A 26,730-nucleotide genomic window follows, 5' to 3' on the forward strand; every position below is an offset into this window, starting at 1 on the left:
AATTTATCCAAAAAAAATCTCGAATCTTGTTCCCAGTGCACTACATTTTGACCTCATCATACAGACTGGCTTCCCAAGCCGTTGCTTACAAAATAAAGAAAGCTTGCATGGAAAATGTATTTTTTTTTTATCTTTATAAATGCAATTATTGCTGCAGCAGCTTCAATACACAGCACAGATGTGCCACTTTACAGGTAGACTAGGGGCACCCAATGGCACTATATTGAAAGAAATTTTTTATTTTTATGCTTTCACTTTAAGCATCAGTAAATTATTGCTCATTTAAAATTACATTTTTTACAAACTTTTTTCATTGATACATGTCCCCCAGGTCAGTACCCAGACCCCCATAACCATTGTATGCCTAATTACTTGCATATACGGCTTTAACCACTTAAGGACCGCCGTATTGCCATTGTACGTCAGCACAATGGCACAGGCAGGCACAATCACGTACATCTACGTGATTGCCTTCCAGCGGGTGGGGGGTCCGATCGGACCCCTTCCCGCTGTTTACGGCGGTCCGATTCGGTCCAGGAGCGCTCCGTGATGAGGGGATGGCCGTTGGTTTTCGGCCACCCCCTCTGGATCGCTCCTGGCCAATGAGAAGCTTCCTCCCCTGTGTATTGTTTACACAGGAAGGAGGAAGTGATGTCATTCTCCTCGGGGCGGTCTTTTTGACCGGACTACGAGGAGAAGAGTAAAAGTAAGTGTGCACCAACACTACACTGACATGTAGGTACACACAGGCACACAAACCCCCCCCGATCCCCCCCCGATCGCCCCCCGATCCCCCCCCCGCCCCCCCTCCCCCCCCAGTCACAGTGTCACTGATTGCATTGATCATTTCTTTACTGATCAATGCATTCAGTGTCAGTTGTGACAGTAAAAACTGTCAGGACAGTTAGTGTTAGGTCCAGGGTAGCCCCCTATCACCCCCCAATAAAGATTTAACCCCCTGATTGCCCCTAGAGTTAACCCTTTCACCCCCTTTTGCCAGTGTCACTAAGCGATCATTTTTCTGATCGCTGCATGTGTCGCTAGGTAGCTAGTTATTTTTTTAGGTTCGCCGCCAGGTTTTTATATCGCTAGGTACCCCGATATACTACCCAATAATGGTTTTAACCCCCAGATTGCCGCTAGTTAACCCTTTCACCCCCTTTTGCCAGTGTCACTAAGCGATCGTTTTTCTGATCGCTGCATTAGTGTCGCTACAGTCGCTAGGTAGCTAGTTATTTTTTTAGGTTCACCGCCAGGTTTTTATAGCGCTAGGTACCCCGATATACTACCCAATAATGGTTTTAACCCCCTGATTGCCGCTAGTTAACCCTTTCACCCCCTTTTGCCAGTGTCACTAAGCGATCATTTTTCTGATCGCTGCATGTGTCGCTAGGTAGCTAGTTATTTTTTTAGGTTCACCGCCAGGTTTTTATATCGCTAGGTACCCCGATATACTACCCAATAATGGTTTTAACCCCCTGATTGCCGCTAGTTAACCCTTTCACCCCCTTTTGCCAGTGTCACTAAGCGATCGTTTTTCTGATCGCTGCATTAGTGTCGCTACAGTCGCTAGGTAGCTAGTTATTTTTTTAGGTTCACCGCCAGGTTTTTATAGCGCTAGGTACCCCGATATACTACCCAATAATGGTTTTAACCCCCTGATTTCCGCTAGTTAACCCTTTCACCCCCTTTTGCCAGTGTCACTAAGCGATAATTTTTCTGAACGCTGCATCAGTGTCGCTAGTGTCGCTAGGTAGCTAGTTATTTTTTTAGGTTCACCGCCAGGTTTTTATAGCACTAGGTACCCCGATATACTACCCAATAATGGTTTTAACCCCCTGATTGCTGCTAGTTAACCCTTTCACCCCCTTTCACCAGCGATCACAGTATAAGTGTCACTGGTGACGCTGGTTAGCCAGTTAGTTATTTAGGTTCCCCGTCAGGTTTTTATATAGCGCCAGGGACCCCCATATACTACCTAATAAAAATTTGAACCCCCTGATTGCCCCTAGTTAACCCTTTCACCACTGATCACCGTATAAGTGTTACGGGTGACTCTGGTTAGTTTGTTTTTTATAGCATTTTATATTCAAATCCGGAAGGCAGTGCTTGGTTTTCGGGGTCCCGTACGTGGCTAGGCTCCCAAAAAGTCCCCCACATGTGGTATCCCCGTACTCGGGAGAAGCAGCAGAATTTATTTTGGGGTGTAATTTGACTTCTGCCCATAGCATGTGTGAGCAATATATCATTTAGTGACAACTTTGTGCAAAAAAAAAAAAAGTTTGTAATATTCCCGCAACTTTTGGCAAAATATAAAATATTCCATGGACTCAACATGCCTCTCAGTAAATAGCTTGGGGTGTCTACTTTCCAAAATGGGGTCATTTAGGGGGGTTTTGTGCTATTTTGGCATTTTATGGCCTTCGAAACTGTGATAGGTAGTGAGGAGTTAAATCAAAAATTTGCACCCTTAGAAATCCTGAAGGTGGTGATTGGTTTTTGGGGTGCCGTGCACGACTAGACTCCCAAAAAGTCCCACACATGTGGTATCCCCGTACTCGGGAGAAGCATCAGAATGTATTTTGGGGTGTCATTTCACATATGCCCATAGCATGTGTGAGCAATATATCATTTAGTGACAACTTGGTGCAAAAAAAAAAAAGTTTGTAATATTCCCGCAACTTGTGGCAAAATATAAAATATTCCATGGACTCAACATGCCTCTCAGTAAATAGCTTGGGGTGTCTACTTTCCAAAATGGGGTCATTTTGGGGGGTTTTGTGCTATTTTGGCATTTTATGGCCTTCGAAACTGTGATAGGTAGTGAGGAGTTAAATCAAAAATTTGCACCCTTAGAAATCCTGAAGGTGGTGATTGGTTTTCGGGGTGCCGTGCGCGACTAGACTCCCAAAAAGTCCCACACACGTGGTATCCCCATACTCGGGAGAAGTAGCGGAATATATTTTGGGGTGCAATTCCACATATAACCATGGCATGTGTGAGCAATATATCATTTAGTGACAACTTTTTGTAAAAAAAATTTTTTTTTTTTTTTTTGTCATTATTCAATCCCTTAGGACAAAAAAAATAAATATTCAATGGGCTCAACATACCCATCAGCAATTTCCTTGGGGTGTCTACTTTCCAAAATGGGGTCATTTGGGGGGGATTTGTACTGCCCTGCCATTTTAGCACCTCAAGAAATGAGATCGGCAGTCATAAATTAAAAGCTGTGTAAATTCCAGAAAATGTACTCTAGTTTGTAGACGCTATAACTTTTGCGCAAACCAAAAAATATACGCTTATTGACATTTTTTTTACTAAAGACATGTGGCTGAATAAATTTTGCCCTCAATGTATGACTAAAATTTAGTTTATTCGATTTTTCTTATAACAAAAAGAAGAAAATATCTTTTTTTTTCAAAATTTTCGCTCTTTTTCCATTTATATCGCAAAAAAAAAAAATCGCAGAGGCAATCAAATACCATCAAAAGAAAGCTCTATTTGTGGGAAGAAAAGGACGCAAATTTCGTTTGGGTGCAATATTGTATGACCGCGCAATTACCAGTTAAAGCAGCGCAGTGCGAAATTGCAAAAAGACCTCTGGTCCTTAAGGTGTTTATTGGTCCGGAGCTGAAGTGGTTAAAATGGGCACTTTTGATTTTTACAGTTTGGGTCCCATAGACTTCAATGGGGTTCATTATTTAGTTCCAAACTTTCATGATTTTCAAAAGTTCTAATGTGAACAGAACAAGGCTTGTTCAGCCCATCCCTACCTGTGAGTGTTCCCGGCTGGGCTGCTTTCTCACTGGTTTGTTTGTGAATTGTCTTTGCATTATTCCAAACCAAATGCTTTCATCACACTGGGGCTGTGTGTGTTATTGCCACCGCACAATGCTGCACCCCACCTACAAGCAACTGAAGTCAATATGAAATGCAAAAGGGAGCCATATCCTTGAGTTAAAAGTGGTTTTAAACCCTTATTGGTTCAGTGAAGTGACTGGCTTTGGGTGATACACAGAGATTTAACAAATCCTCCTACATAAGTTGTACCTGTTTATCTGCAGTCTTCCCTTCTCTAAAGCCTTTCAAAATGAAGACTTTATACAGCTTGTCTGATCTACCAGAAAGCAGGAGGTGGAGAACTGCAGATCTCAGTGAGAACTGATTGGAGGGAAGGGACACACACCCCTTCACACAGGAACAGGGGTGAGGCTGTCATTCACAGACTGTGTGCTGGAGATCCCTCCCCTGTGACCTTTTCTCTTGGGGTCAGGAAAACTTGTCAGAAGTGAACCTTGCAAATAGCAGAGGAATGAAGCAGCAGAGGAAAGGGACACGTAGGGCTCTGGATTCAGACAAGTACACACTATAGAGGGATATGCTTTGCTCATATTTCATGTCTGAGGTTCACAACCTCTTTAGGAACCACTTTGAGATTCATAAGTTGCCCTAAATAGGAACCTGAACCAATTGGAATGCACGCTGATGACTAGGGATGAGCCCGATGTTTGAGTCGAACATCGGGTGTTTGCCTGTTTACTGAATAACAAGCAATTTGGGGTGTTTTCGTGGCAAATTCGAAAGGTGTGGAACACCCTTTAAAAGTCTATGTGGGAAATCAAAAGTGCTAATTTTAAAGGCTTATATGCATGGTATTGTCATAAAAAGTGTCCGGTCCGGTCATGCCCCAGGAATCAATGCAGAAAAAAGTTTTAAAAACTGAAGTTTTTTCGGGAGCAGTGATTTTAATAATGTTTAAAGTGAAACAATAAAAGTGAAATATTCCTTAAAATTTTGTACCGGGGGGGGGGGGGGTGTCTATAGTATGCCTGTAAAGTGGCGCATTTTTTCTGTGTTTAGAACAGTCCCTGCACAAAATGATATTTCTAAAGGAAAAAAAGTTGTTTAAAACTATTCGTGGTTATAATGAATTGTAGCTCCCGGCAATACAGATAAAAGTCATTGCAAAAAATGCCATGGGATCCCCCACAGTCCATTACCAGGCCCTTTGGGACTGGCATGAATATTAAGGGGAACCCCGAACCAAAATGTAAAAAGAAAATTGTGTGGCGGTCCCCCCAAATTCCATACCAGGCCCTTCAGGTCTGGTATTGATATTAAGGGGAACCCTGTGCCAATTTCTTTTTTTAAATAGCGTAGGGGTCCCCCTCTAAGGGGGACCCCGCTCCAAAATTCTTTAAAAAATGGCATTGGGCCACCCAAAAAATCCATACCAGACCCTTACCCAAGCACACAACCTGGCAGGCCGCAGGAAAAAGGGGGCTTATCGGAATCTGGAAGCCCCCTTCAACAAGAGGACCCCCAGATCCCGCCCCCCCTTTTGAAATGGTAACGGGTACATTGGACCTGTACCATTTCACAAAAAAAGTGTCAAAATTTAAGAAAAAACACAAGACACAGCTTGGGACAAGTCCTTTATTAAAAACTAAAAACTAAAAAAGTCTCACTAAGTCCATTCATCTTCTTCTCTCGCTCTGCCGATGGACCGAAAAAATAAATAAAAAAAAATCTGCCTCCATGGGAGGCACCTGCTGATGCATCAGCGCTGATGACAGTTATTTTATAACTGAGGGCAGGGCCACAAGGTGACGTACCCGGGTGAACCTGCCCCCCCGATGCACGGGGACTTCCCAATGGCTTCCCCATGGCGTCAGAGGGGGGCGGGGCCATCTGTTTACCTACCCGGTGGCCCCGCCACCCTCTGACACCATGGGGAAGCCTGCAGACCCCCACAAAAAAATAATTTCTCCTGCGCTCTGGTGTCTAGTTCCTCAGTATGTGGTGTAACCAGCTTCACATAGTAATGTCTAGCTTCTTGCAGCCCTCCTCAGAATAATGGGTATTCGTACACTAAAGGAAACAAAATAAGAAGAAAAGGAGGGTGCACCAACTTAGTGCATTACCACTAGTAGAGCTTTATTCAATAAAATACAGCAAAGTATATTCTCACAAACGAGTATTGATAGAAGGCATAATCAATAAAGTGAAATCCACTATTCCAAACATCGACAAGGCATGACCTGACATCGAATGGATCAAATGATACCTCAAAATGGCTGATGCATTTCAGGGGAGAACCCCTTTCTTCAGAGCCTAAACGGGCAATGGTTTCTCACATACGAACACCTCTATATATATGTGTGTCTGTGTGCGGCCGTGTAACCCAGACCCCAAATACACCACCCACACAGGTCACACCCACTCATATTAGGTGGGTGTACCCAAAAAGACAATTTTTTTTTTAAATACCTCAGGTCTCCAAATTGTGGCCCTTTGCTAGCCTTTATCCGGCCCTTGGGACACCATTCGTCCCACTGATACCAACAATGGAGCACTATTTCTTCCAACAATACCAATAATGGGAAACTATTCCTGCTACTAATTAGGAACACTACTCCTCCTCCTGTTGACCACCAACCCTGAGGCCATATTTATTCTCACTGATGCCGGGCCAGGGACATTTTCTGCCCCGATGGGCACAATCTGGCCCTCCTAAAGTCCAAAGACCAATATACTGGCCCTTCGTTTGAAAAATTTGGAGACCCCTGATATACATGAATAGCACTAGAAATAAATATATATATATAAATATATATATATATATATATATATATATATATATATATATATATATATATATATTTATTTTTTATTTTTATTTTTTAAATAAATCAAACATCCATAGTCATAAATCCACATAGACCACCATCCCACACTTAGCCAAAATAAGGGGGAAGGAGGGTAAAGACCAGCCAGAGTGGCCGCACACACACACATATATATAGGGGTGTTTGTATGTGAGAAACCATTGCCCGTTTAGGCTCTGAAGAAAGGGGCTCTCCCCTGAAACGCGTCAGCCATCTTGAGGTATCCTTTAATTCACTCGACGTCAAATCCTGGCTTGTCGATGTTCAGAATAGTGGATTTCGCTTTATTGATTATGCCTTCCATCAATACTCGTTTGTGATATACTTTTCTGTGTTTTATTGAATAAAGCTCTACTAGTGGTAATACACTAGGTTGGTGCACCCTCCTTTTCTTTTTTTCTTTCTTTTTTTGCAGACCCCCACAACGACCGGGCAAGGGTTGTGGGGATAAGGCCCTTGTACCCATCAACATGGGAATAAGGTGCTTTGGGGGCTACCTCAAAGCACCCTCCCCATGTTGAGGGCATGTGGTCTGGTACGGTTCAGGAGGGGGGGGGGCGCTCTCTCGTCCTCCCCTCTTTTCCTGAGGCCTTCCAGGTTGCGCACTCAGATAAGAGTCTGGTATGTATTTTTGAGGGGACCCCCACGGCATTTTTTTTAAATTTTGGGGCAGTGTTCCCCTTATAATTCATACCAGACCTGAAAGGCCAGGTATGGAATTTAGGGGGAACCCCACGCAGTTTTTTTTTTAAATTTTGATTCGGGGTTCCTCTTAATATTCATGCCAGACCCAAAGGGCCTGGTAATGGACTGGGTGAGGTCTCATACGGTTTTATTTTTTATTTTTTTTTTCCTTTAGAAATGTCATTTTCTGCAGGGACTGTTCTAAACATGGGGAAAATGTGCCACTTTACAGGCATACTATAGACACCCCCCAGGTATGAAATTTAAAGGAATATTTCACTTCTATTGTTTCAATTTAAGCATTATTAAAATCACTGCTCCCGAAAAAACTTCAGTTTTTAAAGCTTTTTTTTTGCATTAATACATGTCCCCTGGGGCAAGACCCAGGTCCCCAAACACCTTTTATGACAATAACTTGAATATTAACCTTTAAAATTAGCACTTTTTATTTTTCACATTCGTGTCCCATAGACTTTAACGGTGTTCGCATGTTGTAACAAATTTTTTGCCTGTTCGCATGTTCTGCTGTGAACTGAATTGGGGGTGTTCGGCTCATCCCTACTGATGACCTCTTGGACAAGTCTCTGTAGTTGGACAGGCTGCCTGAACCTATAAAAGTAACACTGCATCAAGAGCCAATAGAAAAAGCCAAAGAGTGTCAGGACCCAGGAAATACAGCAGATAGAGCTGAGTAAACGTTTTCCTAGTATGTATAAACCAACCTGCTAAAAAACCTCCAATTTCAAAGCTCCACCATTCAATGCAAAGCATCAGCATACTGGGGATAGCAAGGTATAAGTATATATCCCACTCCTGAAGACAATCTTTGGACCATCCTGAAAAGAGAAGATTTTTCAAAACAGCAGGATGTGCATGTATATCTAAATAATTATAAATTAATATAAATTTAATATAATAACAGCATTGTGTATTTGCCCCTTGGTGTCGTTAACCCTCTCATTGCCAAACATGTAACCTTAAAGTGTTACAAAAAAAATATATATGCTATTTATGTATTCTTAATTAAGTGCCCACTATTGCTCTCAGCCTCCTCCATTTGTTTTAACTTCTGTAATCCAGCTTCCTGTTAGTGGGTGACTATTCTTTCTCCATGGTTCCACTATATGTAGAAACATAGAAAACCCTTGCTTGTTGTCAAGATAGACTACGAACTATGGATTATGGACTATGGGGATTGTGGTGCGCATAGTGTTTGCCATAAAGGTTCTCATTTCAAACAAACAGAAATCATAGAGAAAATTTGAGGTTTTGGTAGCCTGTGAAGGGCATTAAAAAAGGCATAAAAACACAGTAAGGAAGGATTTCCTGAAAAAATGGATTACAGAGCCATTAAGTTGCAAATGTGTAAGGATGATTTTTGGGGGATTAGGGATATTGTTTAGTGAACCAAGAATCTGTGGTTTACCAATGCCAAACCAATGATTTATATTTACCTAATATTTGTTCCCCCAGCATTCTGTTTGGCTGTCAGGAATGAGAGCAGGAAGCCCTATACAAGCCCCATGTCCAAACTTGGCATGGTAGGGATATGTAATCTCGCACCCCCATGTGACAGCATGCTGTACTATGGGAGGAAATTAGATAATGAGTCACATGCTTCCCAATATCCAGAAGTACTTGGTGTTTTTCTTCACTCTATGGGGGCGAAAAAAGCAGCAGGGCAATAAGTAGAAAATATGTATGTGGTGCTGGCAGATCCACCATTACAGTGAACCTTTTGTTTTACTTTGCAAGGTTAAAGCACTGGTTTGCTTTAAAAGAAAGCTATAATGAAGACTTAAAGTCTACCCAAATCAGGGGCTGTTCTGCTTGAAAATCGCCAACCTTCTTCAAAAGAGGGATATAACTGTTTATTCATATTCAAAATAGGTAGGTGTTTTAGTGATACTGCTTTGATTTATTCCTTGAAAACATTGTCACCAAAGGAGTTTTTTTTCTAAGATGTGATATCTTGGAATTTGCTCTCTCAATATACCAATCTGGGTAAACTCTGGCCCTTAACCTATGTGTAAAGACTTTTATTTTTTTTTAAATGCCAGGTCATGAGAACAATTCCATCATGGTCTAATAAATCCCCTGCTGGTATGGCCCTACTAGTAAAGGGAGGAGTTATAACTCCTAGCTCCTAGGGTGGTATTACCACTGCATTCCATTGTCAAAGTGGTAGTTATCACTTCACTTTCCACAAAGTCCTCTCTTGGAGTAATGTTCAAAAAAATCAATTACCTCCAAATTTATTAGAAAGAATTAGGAGAACCCACCAGGTTCCAGGGTAATGGGACTTTAAAGGATGTGAAATTGTAGGTAAGGATGTGAAATTGTAGGTAAGCACACAAGAATATAATGGTAAACAAAATTGTAATTTTGCTACAGGTTACATAAACAACATAAAATATAAAAATGTACACTAGGCCATAGGTGGCGATTGCAAAAACAATATATAGATCCTATTAAGACTTGAAGGATGCTTTCACAGAGCCACGAGTCTGCTTCATCTGGGCAACTCTACATGCATTTATATTTTTCAATCAGATTACAGAAAACATCATTATAATCATATTTATTTTGTTTTCAATTACTTTTTTCACATTTCTTAAAATACATGTATAATATGATAACATTAACATAGGTGCTCACCAATTACAAAAATGTAACTGTGTGGCAGGGCTGGGCTCAGCCCTTCCTTCTCAGAGCTGGCTGCTCACTTGTCGGCCAATTGCCAGCTCCTATCTCTCCACAGTTACTCAGCTGTTGATGATATCCTGCTCGTCAGTCCTTTAACGGTGTTCGCATGTTGTAACAAATTTTTTGCTTGTTTGCATGTTCTGCTGCGAACTGAACTGGGGGTGTTCGGCTCATCCCTACTGATGACCACTTGGACAAGTCTCTATAGGTGGACAAGCTGCCTGAACCTATAAAAGTAACACTGCATCAAGAGCCAATAGAAAAAGCCAAAGAGTGTCAGGACCCAGGAAATACAGCAGATAGAGCTGAGTAAACGTTATCCTAGTATGTGTAAACCAACCTGCTAAAAAAAACTCAAATTTCAAAGCTCCACCATTCAATGCAAAGCATCAGCACACTGGGGATAGCAAGGTATAAGTATATATCCCACTCCTGAAGACAATCTTTGGACCATCCTGAAAAGAGAAGATTTTCCAAAACAGCAAGAAAAGCTTAAGCCGTCCAGGAAAAAGGATCTCTTGCCTGCGCCTTGGTCAACATCACAGAGCCTATCTCCTGTGTTCCTGTTTAAAGACTTGCTTTGCTGACATCCCTTCTGGCTCCAGATCCTGCTTGCTGTTCCACTACATTGATCCCTGACTTCTGGCTTGGCTGACTATCCGTTCCAGTTACTGAATTTTGGCTATGTTTTAACTACGTTTGTTCTTTTTTACTTTTATTATTAAACAAGTGTGATTTAACTGTACTTCTGTCTCGGTCTGATTTCATGGTTTCTGACACTGTGTGGCCTACAGCATCGCAAGAAAAATCAGACAATCATCCAGCAAATGGTCAATAGTGTCAGAGCTATTGACTTAGTCTGGTAGACATCAGATTGTGGCCAAGGTGAAGGGCAAACATCATCCGGTAACCAACTACAATACCAAAATTATGTACTAAGATGCAGGAAATACATCAGCATATATTCAAACGGTCTCTAATGGCTTTAATCAGCATATAACCAATGTATATTTACTTAAAGAATCAATGGGCAGCCAAAACCCAAGGGACAACTATGGAAGCGTACATGCCTACATATGCCATGCATAAACCTTAGGTGCACCAAGTCAGTGTCTAAAGAGGTCCAGACGCAAGAACATACATACACAGCAACACACACACACAGCAACATCCACCCAGCTAGCCTGCAACCAACCCATGCAGAGCCACATACACACCTATCTACTGAGGCATATGTGCCAGCGTTGCCCCACCACAGCATCAACCGCACCAATCAACCACAATACAGACCCATAAACAGCACAGACACAATCCACAGCCAGCATACACAGGACCCATGGATACCAACCCCAAGCCCTCTCACATCCATAATCCACAGTGCATTCATATGCACACCCCCCCACCAAATAAACACAACACCTCCAGCAATCCATCCCCTACACCTGCACTTCCATGACAGCCAGTCGGCCATATCACCCAGCATAAAAATACCAGTGACTCAAACATGCCCAGTATGCATACAGTTTGCAGTAAACCTACTAGTATGCTCCCAGATCTACAGCGTGCCTGACCCATGGATAGTCACCTTGGTAGGGAAAGGATGCACATATGTGCATCAACCTTGGATGTCACTCGCCCTAAGTTCTGCACCGCTCATCTCTGCCACCAAAGTATGCGTCCAAGCTTGCCCAGCTGTCGTCACCTTAAGAGCACGATCCTGCTGGAAATGAATAAGCCTGACGCAAGGCCACTGACATCATATCTGGCACGGGCGCCCCTGTAGGAGCACATGCGGGCTAACCACCAGTCCACTCCTCGCATAATCTGAAGACCAGCAAGATGATAAAAAGGGCACACGCAGTGCCTTCTGTCCGCCAAGAGGGAACAGCAAGGGACAGATATTGAGGAGAATAAAAGCCTCCTCATCCACCAGGGGTAACCGAATGTCTCACCATACAACTACGCCAGGCAATAGGCCAAGAAAAATCCCAGCGGTGCTGAAAGATCACCTAACAGCAATAAACAAGATATATGGGGAATATATCTCTCATAAATAGTATATATATTTTCTTATTAAATTAATCCTCAATAAAAATTCTACCATATCATCATAACTGATTTAGCTCAAAAGTATAGCAAAGGCAGGGCTCACTATAGGGGTACTCCATCTCCAAAAAAATGGTTAAAAATAAAGTGCTGTATTTAACCCCAGAGGTACAGTCACCTTTTGGTTATAAATCCATTTAGCCTCTTGTTGTAGGATCTTTTCATTAAAGTCTCCTCCCCCTAACTTCTGGGGGATTACCTCTAGTGCAAAGAATGAAATCACTGAGGGATCATAACTATAATTAAGACCTACATGCTTATCCAGGAGACCTACATCAAGATAGTAGAGGTGATCCTTTATGCGCCTTGCAAACGTCCGTATGGTATTCCCAATATAGAATGCTCTGCATACACATGTTGCCATATATATCACTCCCATGGACTGGCAGTCCACATAGGACTTGGATTTAAGATGACCACCTCTGGGCAGTGGGCATATTTTGCCCCCCCTAATCCAGAGACACTCATTACAAGTTCCACATCAATAAGTACCAATTTCCCTCACTGCTCCCACCAGAGAAGCTGAAGGTGAGTAGTGGCTATGGACCAGATTGTCCTTGATGGAACGTGATCTCCTAAATATAATCTCTGGATGATTCTGTACATATTTTGAAATGACAGCATCCTCTGCAAGCCTTTTCAGCCTTTTCATTCTTATCTAATACTTGGATCAGGGTCTGTGGCATGTGAGCTGAACCTAAAGGGGGCCCACCTGGGTTGGTATTTGGTTTAATTTGATTGGATTTAGGGGTTGCTCCTAGTTCGTTCATTAGTGTGGTACCCATCACTGATTCACCACATATACTTGAGGGTGTCTCCATGTTCCCATTGTGATCAGAACCTGGAGAGGGTGCATGAGGTAAAACAATACATTTTTTATTCGTTCAACCCTGTGAGTCATACTCACCACCATTACCACGTTTACGCGATTGTCCCCTTCCAGTTTGGCCTTTCTGCACCATAGTATTGGATCTATGAGAAGAAACAGAAGATGACATAGAAAGGTCAGATTCAGATTTATACGTAGGAGTTTCTTGGTTATAGTTCTTTCTGTCTATATGGTTTACCTCTTCTCCCATTAACCCCTTTTTGCCATCTATATGCATACCCACCCGTGAATTGCAAGTTTGTCCTTGTAGAACTTCTGATCCTTTCTGACAACTAGGTTTTTATTATATTTTTCCAAGTATTGTACCAGATCCTGTTCTTTCTTTTTATATTTTGAATTTTGAAGGAATTGATTATAATGATATTTTCTGTAATCTGATTGAAAATCCAAATGCATGAAGAGTTTCCCAATAGAAGCAGACTCATGGCTCTGCGAAATGTGTCGGAATACTCAATGCATCAGCATCCTTCAAGTCTTAAGTACTTCAGCCCTGGAAGATTTGGCTGCAGAATGATTAGGCCATTTTTTGCGATTTAACTGACAATTGCGCGGTCGTGTGACATTGCACCCAAGCAAAATTTGAGGTCCTTTTTTTCCCACAAATAGAGCTTTCTTTTGGTGTGATTTGATCGGCTCTGCGTTTTTTATTTTTTGCACTATAAACAAAAAAAGAGCGACAATTTTGAAAAAAAAAAAAACAATAATTTGTACTTTTTGCTGTAATAAATATGAAGTGGTTAAAACTAGGGGGCGATCAAGGGGTTAACTGTGTTCCCTGGGAGGTGATTCTAACTGAAGGGGAGTGGACTGACTAGAGGAAGTAACGGATCGTGGGTTCCTAGCTAATAGGAACACACGATCTGTCATTCCTCTCAGAACAAAACATGGATTTGTGTGTTTACACACACACTTCCGTGTTCTGTCCCTCCTGCTCACAATCACTCGTGGCTGGCAGTTATTGCTATCCATGTCCCGCGATCTGACATATAGCTGCGACGGTTCGCGGGATCGTGCCGACCTGCCACAGTATAATGACGGAGGCTGGTCAGCAACCGGTTAATAAGATCTAAGTATTGTTATTGGCAATGACCACTAGTGTAAATTTTTATATTTTATGTTATTTATGTAATCTGTAATAAAATGAAACTTGTTTACCACTATACTCTTGTGTGCTTATCTCAGTGACAACTTCACATCCTTTAAAGTCCCATTACCCTATGGGAGAGTGAGTTGTCCTGATCCTTTTCCAATACACCCTACAGGGATGTGGGTATGATCAGTTGTCCCTAAAACAGGTCTAACAACCTTATACATATTCTGCACATTGAAGTGTAAAACCCCTTTACTTCAAGACCAGAACTAGTATGAGGCTATAATTCTATATTTCTCTCTTTGGGATATTTTAGATGCTTATCTTACTGATTTGGATTGGTTAATTTTTGATTCACACTTTTTTGGTGAATAGCAATGTTGCAGTTTTTTGGCCCCACTTAGGAAAACTTTCTGGACTCCAACCAGAAAACCTGTACTCCACAATTACAGACAGAGGTAGGACTTGATGTACATTTCCTCAAACTTAAAAAACAAATGGAGAAAACGTTAAACCATGGATGGCATGTACTTTTTTGAACATTATATGAGAGAGGGAGTCAATCCACAGGGTTTATGTGTATATGTTTTTCCATCATTTGAGGTGACAGATGTCACATTTCATGATCAATGGGAAAAAACTTGCAAAAAAAAAAACTGCAAACATGGAGATGTTCAAAGATAAATACAAAGGAACTTGGCAGATTTGGACAAGGATATTGCAACATTACGAGCCAGTGGCAATTAATTCTTTCAAAATCCAGAATATAAAAAGAAAGAACAGGATCTGGTACAATGCTTGGAGAATTATAATAAAAACCTAGTTGTCAGAAAGGATTAGAAGTTCTACAAGGACAAACTTGCATTCACGGGAGGCTATGCATATAGATGGCAAAAAGGGTTTAATGGGAAAAGAGATAAACCATATAGACAGAAATATAACCAAAAAACTCCTACATATAAATCCGAATCTGACCTGTCTATGTCATCGTCTGTTTCTTCTTATAGATCCAATACTGCGGTACAGAAAGGCAAAACTGGAAGGGGACGAGCACGTAAACGTGGTAATGGTGGTAGGTATGACTCACAGGGTTGAACGAATAAAAAATATATTGTTTCACTTCATGCACCCTCTACAGGTTCTAAACACAATGGTAACATGGAGACACCCTCAATTATATGTGGTGAATCAGTGATGGGTACCACACTAATGTCTATATTTGGGGATAAAAGTAATGTTAACCCTAATGTATATAAAGAACTAGACGCAACCCCTAAAGCCAATCAAATTAAACCAAATACCAACCCAGGTGGACCCACTCTAGGTTCAGCTCACATGCCATAGACTCTGATGACGCAGACATGAATGGGGAAGATGGACCAATTCGTGGTCAAACATACATATAATCACCATCATTGGATGTAGTTAATTTATCCTCTTACCAGCTATCCCAATCTGAAATCAAGATTTTTTAAACTGGATTTAAGTTTCTGCCCCCTTCAAAAAATCAATAAGTTTGAATTACCATATTTATCGGCATATAACACATGCTGGCGTATAACACGCACCCCAGGTTTAGGAAGGAATCTTAAGGAAAAAAACTTTTAGGAGGGATGTTTAAGGAAAAAAACTTACATGTAAATGCCCATCAATGCAGCCTTATCAGTGTCCATCTGCAGCCTTGTCCATTATTGCAGCCTTGCCCAGTGTCCATCTGCAGCCTTGTGTCATTGCAGTCTTGCCCAGTGCCTTTGCAGCCTTGCCAGTTTCTTTGCAGCATTGCCCAGCTGCTGAGTATTTAAAATTGTTGCCAATCTCCGCTGATTGTGAGTGAAGAGGAGCGAGCGCCGCCGGCATACAGAAAGCAGAGTTTACTCGGCTAGAATCGGCTCCTCGCGCAGTCCCGCTCATCTCCACTGATTGCGAGAGGAGAGGAGTGAGCGGCGCCGTCATACAGAAAGCCGAGTGTACTCGGCTAGACTCAGCTCTGCTCACAGTCAGGGGCGGGACTGCGAGAGGAGCTGAGTCCAGCCGAGTAAACTTGACTTTCTGTATGTTGCCCGGGGGTTGCTCCTCTCCTTACAATCAACGGAGATCAGTGGGGATCGGCGTATAACACGCACACATGCTTTTCCCCTGATTTTAAGGGAAAAAGGTGAGTGTTATACACCAATAAATACGTTAGTAGATCTGCATTTATTTGTGAGAAATATTACTTATAGAATATATATTTGATAAGGAACGGGGACCAGCAGGAACATGGGATGAGGATAAAAGAAGTTTAAAGACTTCAAAGCTCAGGACTTTCGGACACTGAAATTTCTGATCCAATTATTAAATGAGAATGAAAAGGCTGGGGAAGCCCAGCAAACTGAATACTCCTCCTCAAGTGAGGAGGACTCCGTTTCCAAGCCATTACCTGTCAAATTGAAAGCCAAGTCTCAGAAATGTCCTCCACTTCAAACATGCCCAGCAGTCTGGGCATTTTTGAAGCAAACCATGAAGGAAATTGAAAGTTTGCCCTCAACATGTCAACCCATCAAAAACCTCACACACTTACAACAGGAGGCTCTGACAAGCCTGGTCCAGAACAACCAAATTATTATCAAACCCTCTGATAAGGGGAGGGGGGTACGTGGTCGTGACCGACAGGAATCAATACACAGAGATGTGTGATGCCATTCTGAATAAATCTACAGGATGGTATCAATTGGTCCTTGAGGAATCACTCTCTGACCTGCGGTCTCGATATAAATCTATAATTGCCAAAGCCCATCAACGTTTTATTGATAAGGACCTTTTTGAATATCTTAATGTTAAATGGCCTATCACACCTACTTTCTATGTCCTCCCAAAGGTCCACAAAAACCTAACCAAACCTCTTGGACATCCAATAGTCTCGGGAATTGTTGTCACACTGAAAGGGCAAGAAAAATGTTAGACAGCCAACTCAGACCCCACGTCATGGGACTACCATCCTATTTGAAGGAAAAAGCTCAAGCTGCTAAAAGTAATTGAGGGCCTAATCGCCCCACCAGGAGTGATATTAGTGGCCATCAATATTGAGACCTTATACTCTAGTATCCCTCATAAGAAGGGGGTTAAGGTGGTCTCCAACTTTTTTAGGGAACAGGATAAAACTAGTTGGCCAATGGGTAACTTCATTACGCAGTTGCTTAACCATGTTCTTACATCAAATGTATTTATTTTCAATGGATCCACATACCTCCAGGTACAGGGGGTTGCGATGGGACATCTTGTGCCCCATAATATGCCAACCTGTACCTTGGGGGATGGGAAAGATCCCTATTTACAGACGACGATGCGCCAGTTTATCTTCGCCACATATTGCTGTGGCGAAGGTATAAAGACAACGTACTGGTCATTTGGATAGGTACTATGAGTGAACTTTCGGAGTTTGATATATATTTAAAATAATGAATTTAATCTAAAATTTACCATGCAGTCGGATGCCCATAGTATCCCTTTTTTGGATTTGAGATTGTTTATCAACCCTGATGGCTCTCTATATACTACTCTCTTTCATAAAGAGACTGCTGGGAATACCATTCTACACTATACTAGAGCTCAACCTTGCTCCCTGGTATGCAGTATTCTATTCAGCCAATACCTTAGGCTGCATCTAAACTGCGCCAGGGAGGAGGATTTTGAGTCAGAGGCCAAAGCTTTATTTGGGCGACTCCTAGCCCGGGGATATAGCAAAAAAGTCCTCAAGTGAGCTTATCAGAGCACGAAATCAAATCAAAGAGGACATCTAATTTTTAAATCCAAGACTCAGGGTAACACTAATACCACCAAATTTATTACCACCTTTAGCACTCAACAGGAACAGAACAGAGCTCGTAACTGCCATTTCCTTGCAGAAGACGCTGTCATTTGAAAATATGTACAGAATTGCCCAGACATAATATTTAGGAGATCACGTTCCATCACGGACAATCTAGTCCAGGGATGGCGAACCTTGGCACCCCAGATGTTTTGGAACTACATTTCCCATGATGCTCATGCACTCTGCAGTGTAGATGAGTATCCTGGGAATTGTAGTTCCAAAACATCTGGAGTGCCAAGGTTCGCCATCACTGATCTAGTCCATAGCCGCTACTCACCTTCAGTGTCACTGGTGGGAGCAGTGAGGGAATTTGGTTCTTATTGATGTAGAACTTGTGTCGCTGGATTAGGGAGGGCAAAATATGCCCACTGCCCAGAGGTCTTAAATCCAAGTCCTATGTGGACTGCCAGACCATGGGAGTGGTATACTGTATATGTCAACATGTGTATGCGGAGCATTCTATATCGAGAAAACCAAACTGACGTTTGCAAGACGCATACAGGATCACCTCTACTATCTCGATGTAGGTCTCCTGTTGTCAGGGCTGGCTTAGCCCTTCCTTCTCTGGGCTGGCTGCTCAGCTGTCGGCTAATTGCCGGCTCTCATCTCTCTCCACAGTTACCAGCTGTTCCTGATCATGCTTGTCTGACCTGCCTACTTAAAGCTGTCCAGCTCACTTCACCTCTGCCTTCGCCTTGGTCACATCACAAGAAACCATCTCCTGCGGGTCTGTTTAAAGACTGGCTTGCTGACATCCCTTCTGGCTCCTTATCCCGCTTGTTGTTGCTCTACTTGGATCCCTGACTTCTGGCCTTGCTGCTTACCCAATCTGGTTATTGAACTCTGGCCTGGCTGACTACTCTATCTGGTTACTGGACTCTGGCTATACTTTGACTACGCTTTTTCTATTTACCTTTTTATTTTTATTTAATAAACAAGTGTGATTTAATTGTACTTCTGTCTCGATCTAATTCATGGTTTCTGACACCTGTATACTCCCATATGCAAGCATGTAGGCCTTAATTATGGTTATTATACCCAGAAGTTATGGGGAGGAGACTTTGATAAAAAGATCCTACAACAAGAGGCTTAGTAGATTTATAACCAAAAGGCAATCGTATCTCCGTGGTTAAATACAGCACTTTCTTTTAAACCATTTCTTTAGTGATGGAGTACCCCTATAATGAGATTCCTAAGATCTGCTCTTGCTATACTTTTGAGCTAAATCAGTTATGATGATATGGTAGAATTTTTATTGAGGATTAATTTAATAAGAAAAAACAGTATATCACAAAAGTGAGTACACCCCTCACATTTTTCGAAATATTTAAATTTATATTTTCATGTGACAACACTGAAGAAATGACACTTTGCTACAATGTAAACTGATGAATGTACAGCTTGTATAACAGTGTAAATTTACTGTCCCCTTAAAATAACTCAACACACAGCCATTAATGTCTAAACCACTGGCAACACAAGTGAGTACACCCCTAAGTGAAAATGTCTCAATTGGGCCCAAAGTGTCAATATTTTGTGTGGCCATTATTATTTTCCAGCACTGCCTTAACCCTCTTGGACATGGAGTTCACCAGAGCTTCACAGGTTGTCACTGCAGTCCTCTTCCACTCCTCATCACAGAGCTGGTGGATGTTAGAGACCTTGCACTCCTCCACCTTCCATTTGAGGATGCCCCACAGATGCTCAATAGGGATTAGGTCTGGAGACATGCTTGGCCAGTACATCACCTTTACATTTAGCTTCTTTAGAAAGTCAGTGGTAATCTTGAAGGTGTGTTTGAGGTCCTTATGTTAGAATATTATCCTGTGGCCCAGTCTCAGAAGGGAGGGGATCATGCGCTGCTTCAGAATGTCACAGTACATGTTGGCATTCATGGTTTCCTTGATGAACTGTAGCTCCCCAGTGCTGGCAGCACTCATGCGGCCCCAGACCATGACACTCCCGCCACCATACTTGACTGTAGGCAAGACACACTTGTCTTTGTACTCCTCACTTAGATGCTACCACACACGATTGACATAATCTGAACCAAATATGTTTATTTTGGTCTCCTCAGACCACAGGACATGGTTCCAGTAATCCACATCCTTAGTCTGCTTGTCTTCAGCAAACTGTTTGTGGGCTTTCTTGTGTATCATCTTTAGAAGAGGCTTCCTTCTGGGATGACAGCCATGCAGACAAATTTAATCCAGTGTATGGCGTATAGTCTGAGCACTGACAGGCTGACCCCCCACCCCTTCAACCTCTGCAGCAATGCTGGCAGCACTCATATGTCTATTTCCCAAGGACAACCTTTGGATATGACACTGAGCACATGCACTCAACTTCTTTGGTCGACCATGGCGAGGCCTGTTCTGAGTGGAACCTGTCCTGATAAACCACTTTATGGTCTTGGCCATTGTGCAGCTCAGTTTCAGGGTCTTGGCAATCTTCTTATAGCCTAGGCCATCTTTATGTAGCGCAACAATATATTTTTTTCAGGTCCTCAGAGAGTTCTTTGCCATGAGGTGCCATGTTGAACTTCCAGTGACCAGTATGAGAGAGAGCGATAACACCAAATTGAACACACCTGCTCCCCATTCACACCTGAGAACTTGTAACACTAACGAGTCACAGGACACCAGGGAGGACAAATGGCTAATTGGGCCCAATTTGGACATTTTCACTTAGGGGTATACTCACTTTTCTTGCCAGCGGTTTAGACATTAATGGCTGAGTGTTAAGTTATTTTGAGGGGACAGCTAATTTACACTGTTATACAAGCAGTACACTCACTACTTTACATCGTAGCAAAGTGTAATTTCTTCAGTGTTGTCACATGAAAAGATATAATAAAATATTTACAAACATTGTGAGGGGTGTACTCACTTTTGGGAGATATAGTTAATAAGGTTGAATAAATACACCAATCTATCCTGAGTGTCTACAATTGTCCCTATCCTTGTACACTGCACACTCACATTGTTCTCTACCCTCAAGGAGCCCACAATCCAAGGTCTCCATTCATATACTAGGGCCAATTTTGGACAGAAGCCAATTAACCTACCTGCATGTCTTTGGAGTGTGGGAGGAAACCGGAGTACCTGGAGGAAAACCACGCAGGCATAGGGAGAACATACAAACTCCAGGCAGGTAGTGCCGTGGTTGGGATTTGAACCAGCGACCCTTTTCACTGCTAGGCGAGAGTGCTAACCACCACACCACTGTGCCGCCATATCTTTCTATGACGATGTTCTCATTGTTGAAGGCATACTAGCCTGTTCATGTGATCAATCTGAGATTTTAAATCTTTTACCTCTAATTTTAAATGGCAGCACTCTAAATCTTTAGAAAGCTCCTTTGGGATCTGGTTGTCTGATCCCAACAATTTCATTTAATTTTCCACACAATGGAGCCAATGTGTGTTCTCATCAAATCATTTCAGTTCTATCTCCTTTCTCATCTGTAAAAGGTTTTGCTTGGCTTTCAAAGCCTCTAGCCTATGATTCTTCCTATTTGTAACCTTCAATGCTTGCTCTTGAGAGCATAGCATTTGTATCTGGTCAAGGTACTGCCTCTGATAAATGGACTTCAGCTCACTTTCCTTCAGTTGCATCTCCAAGTGGCAATAGGCAGCCCTTATTAATTCTCTGTTGCTAAATAGAGAGTGAAGACTCTCTCTAAACCCCTGTCAGGGCTGGCTTAGCCCTTCCTCCTCTGGGCTGGCTGCTCAGCTGTCGGCTAATTGGCAGCTCTCATCTCTCTCCACAGTTGCCAGCTGTTCCTGATCATGCTCGTCTGACCTGCCTACTTAAAACTGTCCAGCTCACTTTACCTCTGCCTTCGCCTTGGTCACATCACAAGAAACCATCTCCTGTGGTTCTGTTTAAAGACTGGCTTGCTGACATCCCTTCTGGCTCCTTATCCTGCTTGTTGTTGCTCTACTTGGATCCCTGACCTCTGGCCTGGCTGACTACCCGATCTGGTTATTGAACTCTGGCCTGGCTGACTACTCTAGCCAGTTACTGGACTCTGACTACGCTTTTTCTATTTACCTTTTTATTTAATAAACAAGTGTGATTTAATTGTACTTCTGTCTCAGTCTGATTCATGGTTTGTGACAACCTCTTCGTTTCAGGTCGTAACTGTCTCGCAAGCAGTGCATTGTGCTTAGGTTGTTTGCAAACCTTTTGCTCCTCAAAGTTCTTCAACTTCTTTCAACATCACAATCTCCTTTGTCTGCTGCTCGCAAATCTTCACATCCTGACTGATGTGACTGTCCAGACTAACCACATTACTCTTCACAGAAGAATTTCTTTCTTTCGCTCTATTGGGATACGTCAGAGTATTATATGTATCATCATAAGACAGTGAAGAAGGACTAACAGCAGCAATCATGATGGTGCGACAGTTCCCACCCAGGGAATCCTTAAGGTGCCATGTAAGCTTGCTGTTTCGGTAAGGTATATGTTGTTTCTTTGTCTTAGGATCTGCCAGAGCATTGATTACATTCCCAAGAGCCAACAGGGAGCGGTTGATGTTGGTGCCTTCACGCAAGCGATCACCATTAACATTTGTAGCGCTTGCTCGTTCTGAACCAGCCATATCGATCAAGCTCATTTTGGCAATCCGAACATTTTGATTAATACTGGCACTTTTATCTTGTTGCCTCAAGTATATCTAGAATACAGCATGAGATCGAGAAGAGGTGGCGTTGACATCAGTAGCATGCTGCGTTCTATTCTTATTGCCATAGTCAAGCAACTGGAGAATCTCACCAGCTGATTTTGGCTGATGCAAAGTTAATCCTTGTACAACTGTCCATTGTAGTTCCCTCTTGGCGGACAGGAGGTGCTGCTCATGCCCTTTTCATTGCCTTGGTGGTATTCTGATTATGCAGGGCGTGGACTGATGTTAACGTGCATGTGCTCCTGCAGGGGCACCTGTGTAGGATATGACGTCAGTGATCCACGTCTGGCTCAGTCATTTCTGGTGGTCTCATGCTCTTAAGGCGGTGGTAGCTGGACAAACTAGGACCCCACCTCCGGTGGCGGAGACAAGCGGTGCTAAACTTCGGTGAGTGACATCCAAGGATGATGCACATATGTGCATGTTATTCTTTCTCTACAAAGGTGACTATCCATGGGTCAGGCAGGCTGTAGATCTGGGAGCATATTGGTAAGATTACTTCAAACTGTATGCATACTGGGTATGTTTGGGTCACTAGTATTTTTATGCTGGGGATGTGGCTAACTGGCTGTCATGGCCGCGCAGGTGTGGTGGATGGGTTGCTGCAGATGTTGTGTTTATGTGGTGGAGGGTGTGCATATGAATGTATTGTGGGTTGTGGGTGTGAGAGGGCTTGGGATTGGTAACCATGGTATTTCCTGCATCTTAATAATTTTAATATTGTAGGTAGCTTACCGGGTGACGTATGTCCTCCAGAATAGGTCAATAGCTCTGACACTATTGACCATTTGCCATTTGATAGTCTGATTTTCTTTGTGATGCCGTGGGCCACACAGTTACATTTTTGTAATTGGTGAGCACCTATGTTAATGTCATCATATTATACATGTATTTTAAGAAATGTAAAAAAATAAATTTGTAAATATGATATATAATGATGTTTTCTGTAATCTAATTGACAAATCTAAATGCATGTAGAGTTGCCAAGAAGAAGCAGACTCATGGCTCTGTGAAACATGTTGGAATACTCCATGCACCAGCATCCTTCAAGTCTTAATAGGATCTAAGTATTGTTATTGACAATCGCCACATGCGGCCTAGTGTAAATTTTTATTTTTACCACTATATTCTTGTGTGTTTACCTCAGTTAGCATCCTTTAAAGTCCCATTACCCTGTGGGAGAGTGAGTTCTCCTAATTCTTTTCCAATACACCCTACATGGATTTGGATGTGATCAGTTGTCCATAGAATATGTCTAACAACCTTATACATATTCTACCTCCAAATTTATATCACTCATAAACTGTAAATTTAATTAATTGATATTCAGAAATTCAATAAAAGGCACCAATTTGATCCAATGTACCACTTAAGACTAAAAGCAGGTTATCTATATAATGGCTGACTTTTACAATGTCAAAAAGGCCTCATACATACACGCTTATTGTTCCATACACCCGTGCAAAGAGCTGGTTTCCCAGTATGGGATCAGATTGAATTCTGATTCATGCATCAATCCCACATGGATGTACACTCTGGGATGAACTTGGAGAACCATTTAGACTCATTCAACCATCTGTCTGTCTTTGATTTGAACAGGCTTCCTGCATGCGGCTGTGCCTCCCAAGTGACAAAAGACCCTTAACACAGGTATACAGAATAGTAAGTTCATATTAATAGGGTCTAACTGTGTAATTCTTTAACATACCTCCCCATGTTTCCACATGCAGTTTTTTACCAACTATATATATAAAAATTGTAAGTGACATCATCCACTGAGAAACTGTGTTTGCCCAAGCTGAACCTCTGAAAAAAAAAATATATAGGTAAATTATTACCATGGAGTTATAAATATAGTATTTCTAAATGCACGTATTCGGCCATTGATTAAGTAAATACAAAAACACTGTTGATTAGGTATTTATATTACAACATTTTGCAAACATACAGCAAGACATTCGTTCAGAATTGGAGCAACATGGCTGTCTATATTTCCTTACTCATCTCTCCACTTCATATCCCATCTGTTTTCATCCACAACTAGTCTGTATTTGATAATCAGTACATCCCAAACTAATTAGATGTGTTAAAAAACGTCATGTTATTAATTTAACCACTTAAAGGCCACTAACCACAGATATACTGTGGCAGGGAAGCTCTATCGCACGAAACCACGTACCTGTACATCATTTCATGCTATAGACACTGGGGGCATGCACTGGCCACCAGCAAAGGGGAGCAAATCTGCGAGCCACCTGTGATCGTGCCCCAGATAGGCAGAACAGTGATCTGCCTATGTAAACAGAGCAGATCGCCATTCTGACAGGGAAGAAGATAGAGATCTTGTGTTCCTTCTAAGCAGGAACATGGATCTCTGTTCTCCCAGTCAGTCTATCCCTCACACAAGTAAGCACCCCCTAGGGTCATGCTTAACCCTTTGATCGCGGCTCTATTGCACAAAACTACACACCTGTACATCATTTCATGCTATAGATGCTGGTAATCGCTCCCCAGAGAGGCAGAACGGCAATGTGAACAGGGCAGATTGCCATCCTGACAGGGAAGCAAATAAAGATCTTGTGTTCCTGCTAGGCTTTGATCGCCCCTGGTGTTAACCCCTTCCCTGCCAGTGTCATTAGTACAGTAACCGTGCATATTTTTAGCACTGATCACTTTAATAATGTCACTGGTTCCCCAAAAAATGGCAATTAGGTGTCCGATTCGTCTGCCGCAATGTCCCAGTCCCGCTAAAAATTTCTGATGGCTGCCATTATTAGTGTAGCACCCTCAAATTTAGGCAGGGTGGCTCCTCACAAATTTACTTGCCAGGAGTAGTTATCCTGGTTAATTGTTAGAGATCCATTGATTTCTCCCTAAGTTTGGCCTTGTTGCACTTTTCTCTTCTACCACTAAGTGCCGGGAACTAGATATGAGAAGGGCAAACCAAAGTCAGGTTATGAGTATGTGGGGTATCTCAGCCAATGGGCAGGGGTTTTCTTGAATCCCTTGGCCTGCTGGTAGAACCTATATATTTGAGTGAAGTCAGGTGATTTATGTTCTGTGCCACCTGGACAGCTGTCTGGGTGGGCATGTGTTGCATTGCCTGGGCTGCTAGGCTAGAGATTGGGCCTATCCCAGGCACATCTGGCTGTTAGGCTGTCTGAGGGCTTATCCAGAAGCAAGAGAGTAGTGCAGGGTTGGGATTGCAGCTTGTAGGCCAATCAGAAGTGATGGTTCTGCCGGCTGGAGAACCTGTCGTGGTCGGAGGTAGAGGAGAAGCTGTCGCCAGTAAGGGACTATCCACGTAAGTACCAGGGACCACAGTGAGTAACTGAAGCAAGTACCTGAGCAGCATTCTCACCAACCGAGACAGTGAAGAATCGGGAAACTTCAGTGGGTAACCTGTAACCTGCGCTTTGTGGGACTGCCAGAGAAGGTGGAGGGCTCCGACCCCCCTGCATTCCTTGAAAACCTGCTGATTACTAATTTTGGCCGGGAGGCCTTCTCTTCCACATTTGCGGTTGAGCGTGCCCACCGCCTGGCCTCGAGGCCCCCGCCTCCAGGGCCCCCCCCCCGCGCACCTTCATTGCAAAGATGCTCAACTACCGGGATCGCGACGCGGTCCTGCGCCTCACCCGTGAGAAGGGCAACATTCCTTATGAGGACAAGCGCATCGCGGTTTTCCCTGACTTCTCCGCCGAGGTCCAGAAGAAGAGGGCCCAGTTCACCAAGGCCAAGCATCAGCTCCGCATTCGCCATCTAGCCTACGCGATGATGTTCCCTGCTCGGCTCCGTGTAGTGCGGGATGACAAGACCCATTTCTTTGAAGATCCCGCAGCAGTGCTTTCCTGGCTGGAACAACGTCCGGATGATGCCTGACTCTGCTAGTCGCAATGCTGCACTTCGCCGGCCCGGATGGTGGCCTTACTGTATGGGGGGCAGTCATGGAGTGAACTGTGAGTAATCCTGGGCCTCTGCTGCCCTCTCCCTCTCTCTCACCCAACTACTGCCCATTTTGCCTCCCTCACACTTATGTATTCTTTTT

At 42.7% G+C, this 26,730-nt stretch overlaps 1 protein-coding gene and 1 pseudogene across 1 annotated transcript in view; both read right to left on the reverse strand.

The window, feature by feature from the left end:
* LOC143983036 (multidrug and toxin extrusion protein 2-like) overlaps positions 1-26,730 on the reverse strand; it is a 447,238-nt gene that overhangs the window by 240,594 nt on the left and 179,914 nt on the right. The window contains exons 8-9 of the mRNA XM_077482263.1: positions 24,394-24,491; positions 8,078-8,191 (exon numbers count right to left, since the gene is read on the reverse strand). Coding sequence (XP_077338389.1) covers positions 8,078-8,191; positions 24,394-24,491 — 212 coding nt within the window. The remainder of the gene's footprint in view (positions 1-8,077; positions 8,192-24,393; positions 24,492-26,730) is intronic.
* Positions 21,193-23,839, reverse strand: LOC143981477 (kinesin-like protein KIF18A; annotated as a pseudogene).

Source organism: Lithobates pipiens, unplaced genomic scaffold, assembly GCF_037356315.1.
Source record: "Lithobates pipiens isolate NorthernLeopardFrog02 unplaced genomic scaffold, aLitPip1_a1.2 Scaffold_16, whole genome shotgun sequence".
Taxonomy (NCBI): Eukaryota; Metazoa; Chordata; class Amphibia; order Anura; family Ranidae; genus Lithobates; species Lithobates pipiens.